Source organism: Saccostrea echinata, unplaced genomic scaffold (genome assembly GCF_033153115.1).
Source record: "Saccostrea echinata isolate AGI-Se365-2 ecotype Australia unplaced genomic scaffold, CSIRO_AGI_Sech_v1 ptg000056l, whole genome shotgun sequence".
Classification (NCBI taxonomy): domain Eukaryota; kingdom Metazoa; phylum Mollusca; class Bivalvia; order Ostreida; family Ostreidae; genus Saccostrea; species Saccostrea echinata.
The window spans coordinates 9747501-9760464 of NW_026889805.1; the positions used below are offsets into that span (position 1 = coordinate 9747501).

Sequence of the window (12964 nt, forward strand, 5' to 3'; positions counted from 1 at the left end):
CAGACTAACAGAGTGTAAAACTTTGTAGTCATTTTTTTAGCTCACCTCAACGAAGTTGGGGGAGCTTATGTAATACCCTTGGCGTCGGCGTCCCAGGTTAAGGTTTTTGGAGCAGTTTTCTTTTCAAGTTCTTCTGTGGCCTATTTTAGTCAGAGATGCATGGAGGATGCTTCTAGTGTGTTTCATTGTACCAGTCAAGGTTTCAGATGCCGCAATTTCAGCTAAAGAATGACCAGGTTAATGTTTTTGGAGCAGGTTAAAGTTTTTGGAGAAGATGTCATTTCCAAGTAACTATAAACCCTATATTGACCAAACTTGCATGGATGATACATCTAAGGATTCACACTACTGGACTTGCTTTGGATGCTGGATCTGACCTACATTTTCCGGATAAGTAACCAGGTTAAAGTTTTTGGAGGAGATCTCATTTCCAAGTAACTATAAGGCCTATCTGAACCAAACTTGCATGGATGATGCATCAAGGGACAAACAATCTCAAAACTTGCTTCGGATGCTGGATTTGACTTACATTTTCTGGATGAGTGACTAGTTTTAAGTTTTCAAATAAGTCTATTCCCAAGTAACTGCAGGCCCTATCAGACCAAAATTGCATAAATGTTGCATCTAGGGATGCACACTCCTAGATTATTAGTTTACTGTGGGACTTTGCCTTACTTAAAGACAACATTCATTGAGGTGAGCTCTGTAATCTCTGATTACCTATGTTTTTTAAAAATCAAGACTTAAGAAATAATAACATGTCAGTACATGTACTCTAATTATAGGGTGGTGAACATCAGAATAAAAAAGTCAATCTGGATACTCCAACTCTTCACCCATTTATCAGGTAAAACCTCTCCATGTCTGATTAGTCATAATGAATTAAGTGGCTGTAGGTACACAATGTGAACACTTGCTGAATAACTTACCTGTTTTTGTTTGCAGCCATTCCTTAGAAATTGTCAAGGCCAGATTTGAGGATTATGCTGTGAAGAAGCAGGATTTTTTGGGTGATGATGAAAGACGGAAGAAAGTCTTATCATTAATAACAGAAGAAAATATCCTTTTTATTTGATAGAAAAATATTATTGTAGTAATTTACAACTTGCCTGTCTAAAAATCTTTTGTGGACATCAAAGTGCAAAAAGTAAACTCTCATCAAACTCACAAAAAAGCCAAAACATCACCATGGCTATTGCAAGTTATCTAGTATGTGATATGTGCCGTTTTCTACCATAGAACATTTGATTAAGTTTTTAGAACCCAGGTATGAGATACCAAGTAGAACACATATAGCACAGAAGGTGATGCCGGAACTCTACACCAAGGTTGAAAAAAGAATTTTAAGTGATAATGATAAAGCAGACTTTAAGTATCGTATCAAAAAAAATTGAATTGTGACACAAGTATCGCAATAAGTATCGTATAGTGAAGGGGCATATCGTTCAGCCCAAATGTTGAACTTCGCTTTGACCCTGAGCCTTTTATTCCTCAATTTGCATTTATCTTCGTTTCAAAAAACTGTTCAAGATATTTTCATCAATCTTCATACACTGATACAAAATGGTGAGAAGAATTCTATGGTGGCATATTTCTGCCCCCACTTGTCAGATAATTATGTCGGCTTGTCAGATCTTTTTGTTGTCTTGTCAGATAATTATGTCAACTTGTCAGATCTTTTTTGTTAACTTGACACTTATTTTAGGTGTTGAAAAATTCACCGTGAATATGTGTCCATGCCCAGTATAGGCCATCAGCTGACAACATATTTTTCTGACTAGTCAACATTAAGTATCTGACAAGTGAACATAAACATCTGACAAGTCTAAATCTCATCTGACAAGTTAACATCATTATCTGACAAGTCGACATAATATTCTACAAGTCATCATCATCTGACAAGTCAACATCTGGCAAGCCGACTTGTGAGAAAATGATGTCGACTTGTCAGAAATTGATGTTGATCTGTCAGAAAAATATATTTACTTGTCCGAAAATTAAGTCCACTTGTCAGATATTATGATGACACGTAGATGTCAGTGGCTTTAGCATGCTGTAATAACAAGATACGGAGATAAACATCTGACAAGATCTGCCAGCATAGTATTCAACTGAATTATGATTTCAACCATACCTAATTTAGACATCATGTATTATAAATATAGTATAAATAAAGTTAGCAAATTGGAGAAGAAACATGAAGCAGTAAGGCTTCATTTAGCTGCTAGTTAGATAGGATGAATCACTATATCACATACCATACTACAAAAAACAACAAATGTAATAAAAGTATCAGTTCTATTTCTCAAAAAAAAAAATTGAAAAGTATTCTTTCATAATATTTAATACTAGCTCTGATAGAAGAAGCAAGGCACATTTCTTTCCAAGTATGTTCTATGGGCATATCTACTGGGGTAGTTAAAATTCAGTTTTAAAAAAAAAATTCAACTTTGGAAACAAAAGTAAGAAAATTACAGCTGTGTATCAATAGGTGCACACAACAATACAATTAACAAGCGAGAAGATTCATATTTTATTATATTTTTTTGTAGAATTCAAGTGGTACCCATTAAGTGTGGACAAAAGTTTTTGAACTGTCTGGTCATTTTGTGCCTTTGTCTTCCATTGATTAACTAAAGATTGAACAATTTTACATATATATTCCCTTGTCTTCATACGGGTTGCCCCTGATATTTCTATACATGTTTTATACATTTCTGATGAAATGAATGATAATATTCAAAACAAAAACAACTCAATCTGGTCTCTGGTTAGACTGTTTGTCAATAACATATGTTTTTGTTTTATGTACCAGTCAAATTTAACCTTAATTTTATACAATTAAGATCTCCATTGGAAGAAAATTTTGAAAAGGAATTTGATGGTGCAGTTTCCAAAACAGCGTGGGATGTTATGAAAAAATATGTAAAAAATGAGTATCAGGTAAGTCCATTGGATTAGTAACCGGAAATGGACCTCTTTTGTAATATAATTGTCAAGGTTACTAGGCAACTTGGCTTAAGGTGGTACTATATGTCCTTTTGTCCTTCCATCCTTCTGTCACACTTTAGTGTGAAGCTCAGTTTCAAAGAAACAAGATATTTTAATCAACCTTCATCAGCTGATACATATTGTTGAGAGCTATTCAACTGCATCAATATTTTTTCACCTTTACCTTTTTTTTGACCTTGCTAAATTTCAAAGAAACTACTCAGATTTTTTTTTTTAAACTTAATATGCTTATGCATATTAATGAGAGCTATTCAGTGGCATCAACATTTTTGACCTTGACCTTCTCTTTGACCTTGACTTCCAATTTGTGTTTAGCTAAATTTCAAAGAAAGTATTCAAGATATTTTTATTAAACTTTATATGCTTATACATATTGATGAAAGCTGTTTAATGGCTTCAACATTTTTGTTCTTGACCTTTCCTTTGACCTTGGCCTAACTTTTCTCAAATTTGTGTTTATCTCAGTTTCAGAGAAACTATTGTATATATTTTTATTTAAGTTTGTGTACTGATAGATTATTTGATGAGAATTACCAACTGTGTCCAAATTATTTTACCTTGACCTTCCCAATGACTTTTGACCTTACTATTTATTGTGTATAAAAGTTGTAAAGAAACTATTCCAGATAGTTTCATCAAACTTCATCTCTAATACAAATTTTCATGTTTCATATCTAATGAACCCCTGGGCAGGACATTCATGTCCTATGGACATATTTTTAGTTTATCTTGGTCACAAATATTTATTCACAAAATGTCAGATCTTACTTGTTTATTTAGTTTATTTTCATTATAAAATACACTAAAAGTGAATCAACGGTGGGGTGGGGTCTGTATATACTTAACCATAGTAGGTTTCTTTAGTATAAATTGTAGTAGAGAACCAAAATTCAATGAACATTAGATTTCAGGGATCGACTCAACAACAAAATCCACAGAAATTGGTGTTCAACAAATAATGTTCAAACCACAGTGATCCTGTTGTGTTCAGGTACTGAGTTTCTAGGAAGTATATGACAAAGTAAATTTCTTCCATTTTCAGAATAAGTTTAAAGGATCTAAATATGTACTGGAGGAGATAATGCTACAGTACTGCTACCCTCGACTGGACATTAATGTCAGCAAAGGAGTCAACCATTTATTGAAGAGTCCTTTCTGTGTTCACCCCAAGACAGGTAAAGAGTTGCTCTACCTGCTGATAGGAACTTTTCAATGACAGTGTAGACTTTCAAGTGTTGCCCACAATCAACAAAATGATGTAGTGTTTATTATGTTCATCATCCTTCTTTCCATCCTTCTGTTCTTCCATCTGTCCATCACACTTTGGATTTAGCTCAGTTCCAAAGAAATTGTTCAATATATACATACTGGTAGGAGCTATTCAACAGCATCATCTATTTTACCTTTTGCTTTTAGCTTAGTTTCTTTGAAACAGTGAGAGATTTTTTTTAATATATAAAACGATACATTTCCTATGACCTTGACATCACTTTTCCTCAATTTGCATGTTGCTCAGTTTCAAAGAATTTATGATATTTTTATTAAAACCTTGTCATAGCACAAGTATACACATAAAAACTACTTACATTTTCAGTAATTAGGAACACCAAAATGTGTATTGTTTTTGCTCAATTAAATTGAAGATAATTGTCCTATTTAATTCTTGTAAAAATTGAACAACTGTACAATTGAAAGAACTATGCATGATAAAAACATATTTTTGCCCCATAAAAGCCAAAATTTGAAAATCTCTAGAAATATACACAATTGTTTATATTGTATGAAAAACCTGAATTAATAATAATAATAAAAAAATCATCCAACATGGTGCAGAAGTAGACAAATAGAAATTTGTCTTTGGACAGGTTAGTATCCTAAATTACCTGTCCAACCAAAAAATATGGTACAATTTACATTCAACATTCAGTGAATGTTTTCTCCTTTATAGCTTATGAAAACTTATTTCTGTTAATCACTTAATTAATTCTAAACCAGTTAGATCAGAATTTTTAAAGCCATCTGTATAACAGATTTCTTAGGAAGTAAGTTTCTTCTATCTGTAACATATGAATCAATAATGCAATATTTTAATATGTACTTTCATCCATTTATACAAATATTTTATACAGATATAAATATAGTCTTTGTTAATATGAAGATAATTGGTCGCAGCCATTGCAGTAAAATACTGTAAATCACTTTTTATTCGCGAGAACTTTATTTTCGTGTAATTACGTGAGACTGTCCTCGCGAAAATTTCATTCTCGCGTTTATTAGTATTTCATAAGATTATATAGAGCAATAAGCACAATTCGTGAAAATTTTGTTTCACTAATAGTTAATGACTATCTCGTGAAAATAAAGTGTTGCGAAAATTTAGTGATCTACAGTACATGAACTGTGTGTCATGCATATTTTTTGGTCATTTAAATAAATTTACAAGTTACATTTCTTAGTAGTGTCAATCTCAAACATAAATGTTACACCAATGTGAATACTGAAATTCCTTGTATTTTAAGGTAGAGTGTGTGTTCCATTTGATCCCAAGAAAGTTGATGACTTTGACCCCATGAGTGTCCCTTTGATAAGGTATAGTAAATTTCTGTTCATTGGTCTTTACCTGTCAGAAGCCATATCTTTCTGAAAGGTAAATTTAATACAAGATAGTAAAGTTTTTTCTAGGTCAGTCGTTATCATTTTGTCTTAGTATAAATGTATACAACTTTTTTCTAACTGCATCATTTATTTCTGAGGTAGTTTGCTTGGATGTTTTTTTTAAATGTGATGAGAAATAAATGCATTTATTAGTTCTAAGGGTCTACCATCAAATGAGTGAAATACGGACCACAGTTGTATTGGCATAATATGCCAAGGATTTCGGAGGGGAGTTGAGCAAAAAAGCCAGGCAAAGTTACAGTAAAATCACTTGATTTCATGTGTTTTGTGGTTAGAGGGGGAAATATTGGTTCTTTGGGGTATAATTTCAAGTTTGGTAGACACACTTTATCCTTAAGTTTGAAATTTTAACATTTTAAGTATTGATCAATGCAGAGACTAACAGAAAATTTTCTAGTGTAATGAAAATCAAGGTCTTTCAATATCGGCATTTTACTGGCTTGAATACAAAAGGATAAATTTTGTAGAATGGATATTGACTTTTAGTGTTATTTTTTATCATACAATACTTGATCGTTATTCATTGTTTATGTACTATGTCTTTCAGTGATATTTTGGAAGAACTAAATTCAACTGAGAAGGAAGACTCGAGCAAGAGGACGAAAGGTAACCTGACTAGTTTTACAGAGCTTTGTGCAGTATTCAAAAATAAGTAGGTCTACAATTGAGGTTTTTATGGAGGAATTATTAATTATTAACTGTTAAGTTAAAAATGGAAAGGGGGATCAAAGATTAATTCTGTATTTAATATCTCCCTAAGAAGAATAAGGGTATTGTCAAAGTACAGGTGACTCTCGATGGCTCGAACTCCGATCTCTCGAAGTTCTCGATCTCTCGAAGTGAACCTCCGGTCCCGTTTTTTACTTCCAATCTCTCGAACTTCCAATCTCTCGAAGTTCTCTATCTCTCGAAACAAGACCTGGGTCCCGTCACACATATTTCATTGTTTTTTACTCTCTATCTCTCGAAGTTTTGATTGCGCGTGTGTACACGCCAATCAAGCGTAAAATCAATGCAGCTTGGACTTACCTGGATAACAGTGAACGCCTGAGGCTGGCATGGAGGTGTTAATTGGGTGTTTACATAGATGACACTATACCTGTGAGCATCCGAGTGTTGATATAAATAATTAATCGGTTATAATTGGTAAATCATAAACGAATTGCTTCACAACTTATTTTGACTTGACAGCGAGACGAAAATTTTTAGAAAATAATTTAAGAGGCGCGTCAATAATTTTCCATAGATTATGAAGTTTTATTAGAGTGTACATAATCCCAGTATGACAAACATTGCACAAAAAACCTATCTCAAGAATTAAATACCGATTTAATACGAGAAATCTGGTAAAGGAACCGATCAAGCCCGGGGGGTAGCCATACCGACGATTGCTATTCAGGTTTAATGAAATCATGAAATGAGAACAAATAAATACTGAAACTTAAAGAGATCGTTTTATTTATTCAAAATACGATCAGTGTTGTTGAAATCAAGTGAATTACCTGTAAAATATGAATGAAAACGTGCAATGACATTATCAACATATACTTCCGGTATCAATAATAGTAGAACAATGATGATCGGAACTGAAAATTCCGGATTTTATTCACTTTCAATCTCTCGAACCCCTCGATCTCTCGAACTTTTCTTGCGGTCCCTTGGACTTCGAGAGATCAAGAGTCACCTGTAGTAGAGTACATTCTTATTGTCCACATCATTGTGTTGTAAATGAGGCTCTCAAGTTTGACATTGCCTTGCAGGGATTGAAATTAACTTTTTTGACCACTAGCAAATTTTAGCTAGTGGAAATTTGCTTTACTAGCAATATTGAACTTTCACTAGCATTTTTTCTTCACATAGTAATTAACATAGGAATTATTTGAATAATTTCATAGAAAACTTATTTGCTCCTTAATTAATTTAGGTTGTTTTATACAAATGAAATCTGAATGGATACAGGGGTGTGCAATTAAAAAATTCAAGCACTAGCCCACAGACTAGTGCAGTAGTGGCAGCAATAAAATTACTAGCCCCAAGTAAAAAGTTACTAGCTCAAACATAGGGGGAAGAAGTAGCAACTAACAATGAAAGAAAATAAAACAGTAGTTTATCAGTTTATCGTTGAAAAAGTCAGGGTCTTAAGGTCATTCTTTTTAAAATTAAAGTTTAATTCTCTGTAGAAAAATTTAATCGTATATAAATCAATAACTATGATTAAAAAAATGAATTTAAAAATAATCTTCCTTTTTTCTGGTCATTGGACTATCTCGTTTAAATTGAAGCGAAAATCTGAAACCATTAAATACACTGGAAATATATTTTTATGAAAATCACATATAACACTTTTCCTCTAGTTGACTATGTGATCATAAATATCTACATGTATTTACTGTAAACAAGGAAATGGAGGAAATTCGGATTAGGAAAAAACGATCGTTTTAAGAAGTAAATAAGTCAGGTAGTACTGCAAAATGGATGAGATAATGGAGGTTTACGAACTATAAGAGAATGCTTCCTGGAAATTTTTCATTGTTTGGGAATTTAATAGCAAAAAAGTGAATAAAAATACCTGTAGTACTGTTCATGTATTACATTGGTAATTTTAATTTCTACTAGCTCGAGGGGCTACCTCTGTGCATAAAATCACTAGCCCGACCTCCAAAAATGGTAGCCACGGGCATGAGGCAATGCTAATTGCACATCCCTGGAATAAACCGAAAAAAATCCGAAAAAGTTCGGTTTTTTTCACTCGCAAAAGTTGGCGACCACAGGTCACTTTTAACTCGCAATTTCTGTTTTTAATTCGCATTTAGCGAGTATTTCCCGTTAATTTCGACCCCTGCCCTTGTGTTATTCAGGTGAATGTTGAGACCCATGGGCCTCTTGTCTTAGCATTAGAGTCAATACTGAGTTAATTAAAAGTATTTTCCTATCTCACTAGATTTTAACCGAACATCATTGAAAGACTGCATCCAGGTCTTTGAGAAGTTTGTGAAAAAGCTAGAGGAAACTTGGAAGGGAAAGGGAAAGTTCATAGAACAGAGTGGTGGGTAGTTGTTGTTATTTAGTTTATAATTAATACATAGTATATACAGTCCATTTTTGATGAACTGCCACCGTGTGTTATTTATCAGTACTGATCTTTTTATGCCTTGCCATGAACATAGCAAGGGCATATAGTGTTTGTCATGTCCATCCCTCCGTCTGTCCGTCCATCACACGTAGAGTTTAGCTCAGTTTTAAAGAAACTATTCAAGATATTTTTATCAAACTTCATATGCTAACTTGACCTCCCCTTTGACCTTGACCTCACTTTTCTTAAATTTGTGTTTAGCTCAGTTTCAAAGGAGCTATTCAAGATATTTTTATCAAACTTCATATGCTGGTACATTTTGTTGATTGCTGTTGAACTGCATCAATTTTTTTTAACTTGGTCTTCCCTTTGACCTTGACCTCACTTTTCTTAAATTTGTGTTTAAATGAGTTGCAAAGAAACCATTCAAGATATTTTTATCTAAACATATACTTATATTAGTGAGAAATAATCAACTGTGTTCAAAATGTATGACCTTGACATTTTATTAATTTTGCCTCAGTTTCAAAAAACACATTTAAGCTTATGCATTGATACATAATTTGGGGAGAATTTACCAACTGTGGCCATTATTTAATTTTTTACTTTGACCTTCCCAATGAGCTTTGATTTTACTGTTTATTGTGTATAAAACTAACTTTTAAAGAAACTATTCAAGACATTTTCATGAAACTTAATATATTGATATATATTTTCATATTGCATTGTACCTTGGACAGGGCATTCTATGGATATATATTTCTAGTTTGTATATGAAATAGAGTTACCTTTCCTGCAATAAAAATATAAACGTTTTGTATTTATTTTCTCAATATTTTTAAAGCATATTTGGGAATATTTTGAAGGAATTTCAGCTTAAATTATTTCATTATATATCAAAATACAGAGTTAGAAAGTACCCACATGTAAATGCATGTGAAAACAAACATTATTCAAAAAAGCTACCCAGTAGTTACTGTCTGTACTTTAATACCTGGTGGTAGTATTTAAAATGAATATTTGTGATTAAATAATATTTATCTATCATGGCTGCATTGATAAAACTTTCAATAATGTATCAAAACTGTGAAAGCTGACTTCTCATCTATTTAAGTGAGATTGTCAAGCCAATATCATTGTCCTCGGACTTAAACAACATCCACCTTGATGGCCAAGCCATGACTAAACCAGCTAAACAGGAAACAGTTCATTTAAAAGAAAATTGTTTTTTTTCATTGACCACATGCACCCATGGCAGTCGATAGAGATAATTGACACTTTGAAATGATTTATGATGAAAACATGGTGGTATACAAATTTAGCCAAGAGAATTTTATATAGCAGGAAAGACATTTGTGGAAAAATATGGCATTACTGTGAGAATAGTGATGAATCTAAGAGAGATAATTCGCTAATTGAATGTATAAGAAAAGTTTATGAAGGTTTTTAGAGTCATATTCAAATTTCTGCTGTATTTTTATAAGGTGTTAAAAGCCATAATTTTAAATTGGTAAAGATGCTGAGATAGGCTGTTACAGATAGATTTCTGAAATGTAAGACTAAAAATATTTGTTTTCTCTTTCATCTCATCACAGATATGACAATGGAGTTCTAGGACTACACAGGAGACTGATGAATGTGTATTTATTTTAACAACCAAGTATTTACAACATGGACAAAAACTGATATGTATGTACATTTTGCAGTAAACAGGGCCTATGAGGTGACTGTACATTAGGCAAGCTTAAAAGATTCTTTGTTTGCAGTTGCCAATCTATAATTTTTAGAGTGGGTAGGTAGGTATGTATCTCTTTTTTTTTTTTTTTTTTTTTTTTTTTTTCCCTAGAAAAAAAAAATAGATTTTAGTTTTCAGGTTTTTGCTGGATAAAAAAATCATAGAGATTTTCAAAGGGTTACTAAATGTAAATAAGCTCCACTTATTGTAAGTCACCAATTGATAAAATAAAAAATGAAATGGTTTTAATATCCTGAAAACTTGAAACTTACACCAAAAAAATAATCTCAAAAAATGACTGGGAAAAAAGTTTGGGTTGGGTGCATTTAAGTGTGTCAGTAGGCAACTGCAAACAAACAATTTCTTATGTTAGGCCTTATATACCCAAAACTTTCATGCATCTTATGTTAACAGGTGGAAAGTTGCTATGTTTTATTCAGTCACAAAACACATACTGATGTATTTTCTGTAGTAAATGCAGAGCAGCCAACCCTTACGATTTATTTATTTATCCTTACGATTTCCATTTCTCTCCGTCAAACATTTGAAATACTAGTATTTCATAGCTGTCCTCCATCAGTTTTCACCATTATAATACAAAAGTTATAGTACTTACAGTGCATGTTTGTATTGCTATCGTCCATCTCTATGCTAATTGTGATCTAAATCATTTCAAAGTAATATCTAGCGGTCGCGGGTCTAAGCGGCCTCTGGACCTCCTAGTTACGATTTTTCATTTTATAAAGTTGGCAGCTCTGTAAATGACCATAAGATGTGAAATTATAATGCTCACTATTAAATAAGATAGAATGCATTGTGAAAGAATTGTATCAGTGGAACAGACTTTGTTTAAAAAAAGGAAGCTGGAATCAAAGAAATAATTAACAATTATTTTAGATCTGAGAAAAATGACACGAAAGAAATGTCTGGATGAATGTGGTAATTAGAAAGAATTTGTTTTTGATTTGGAAGTAAAATGATGCCAATACTTGATCATGTTTTGTTGTTTGTTGGACTATTAGATGCTTTCTGTGTTTAGTCATGGAATAAACTTTAAAATCATGACTGTGTCTCTCAGGTGACCTATTGTTTTCTATTTTTGTCCATCTAGGTCCATCACTTGTAAATTTTTTAAAAATTTCAGCTTCTCTAGAATGACAGATGCAATTTTAACCAGTTTTGGTAATTTTGTGTAAAGGAAATAAAAATCTTTAATTTTGTTATCTCTGCTTTCCTGTGGCTTGAGGAGGGGGACCAAAACCATCAAAACTTTAAAGTCCTGGACATTATGTTGAACTGTTAGCATGTTTGTATAAAGCCATGAACCCTCTACAAACGAGGGGCTAAGTTAGTCATACATTGAAAATACACTGCAGTGTTAAAAATATACTTCATCTAGCAGGTAAAATTTTATTACCTACCAAAATGGCCATATCTTGAATATAAAGATGAACAGTTTGTCAGCGCAACTACTCTTAAACTCCTACACAGAATTTTGTCAAACTTTGCAGATATTTAGGACACAGTGTGTAATTGTGCATATTTCCAGGAAATTCCGATTCCATTATTTTTTTGAATGTCCTTATATACATATCCTTATAAGAAGTTTTGATGTGATGATACAATGTATTTTGCAAGTAATGCCCCTTTTTGAATTGTACTTTGTATTTAAAGTGCAGCATGCCATTCATTATGTGTTGCATTGTCAAGTTTTGGGGGAGCGTTGGGTATGTGAGCTTGCTCACTTTTTCTTCCATTACATCTGTGAAATTTTTCTACAGTATATTTATGGACATCTAGCAGGCAAAATGTTTGCATGATTGTAATTAGTAGATGATATACTGATATGATTAAATTCATATCCCATGGGTCTAGCAAAATGGCCTCAGTATGGGGTTAAGTTGATCATATTTTGAAATTTATTATGTGGTGCACATCATCATCTTTACTCCTTGTCTACTAGGAGACGAGTTCCATGAATATGATAATGATTAAATTAAGTCTTCACCAAACTGTAACTTTTTTAGTCACTTAAAGACGTTTTATACACTAGTGAAGTTTTTTTCTGGACATTGACAAAGTTAATACATGTATTGTATAAAGATGTAAATATTGAGTTAATCTTTTTTTTTCAACATGGGTACCAGCCATTTACCCCATGGAAAAATGTTCAAAAACCAAAGATGAACAGAAATCACTGTTGCATACTTAAATGAGAGAAAGTGTTCAATTAATTCACTGAGGCCTAATGAAATGTTTAGAATACTTGGATTGACTAAAATTTGAGAAATATTCTGTAGATTTTAATTTATTTCACTGTAGATCTAAGGGTAGATCACTCTACCATGGAATAAGAACTCTTAAGTGTGCTGTGTATGCAGGGTTGTTAAGGGCAGATTCTCTGTGGTCATATCATATTCGAGAACTTTTAGAGCAAAATTGAAATCACAAAATTTTCCTAGAATCAA

General features: G+C 32.6%; 1 protein-coding gene across 1 annotated transcript in view; it reads left to right on the forward strand.

Moving 5' to 3' along the window:
• LOC133173965 (DNA primase small subunit-like) overlaps window positions 1-10559 on the forward strand; it is a 21161-nt gene extending 10602 nt beyond the window's left edge. The window contains exons 6-13 of the mRNA XM_061309024.1: window positions 786-847; window positions 946-1058; window positions 2840-2943; window positions 4055-4187; window positions 5532-5601; window positions 6236-6294; window positions 8630-8734; window positions 10357-10559. Coding sequence (XP_061165008.1) covers window positions 786-847; window positions 946-1058; window positions 2840-2943; window positions 4055-4187; window positions 5532-5601; window positions 6236-6294; window positions 8630-8734; window positions 10357-10376 — 666 coding nt within the window. The 3' untranslated portion in view covers window positions 10377-10559. The remainder of the gene's footprint in view (window positions 1-785; window positions 848-945; window positions 1059-2839; window positions 2944-4054; window positions 4188-5531; window positions 5602-6235; window positions 6295-8629; window positions 8735-10356) is intronic.
• Window positions 10560-12964: the final 2405 nt, after the last annotated feature.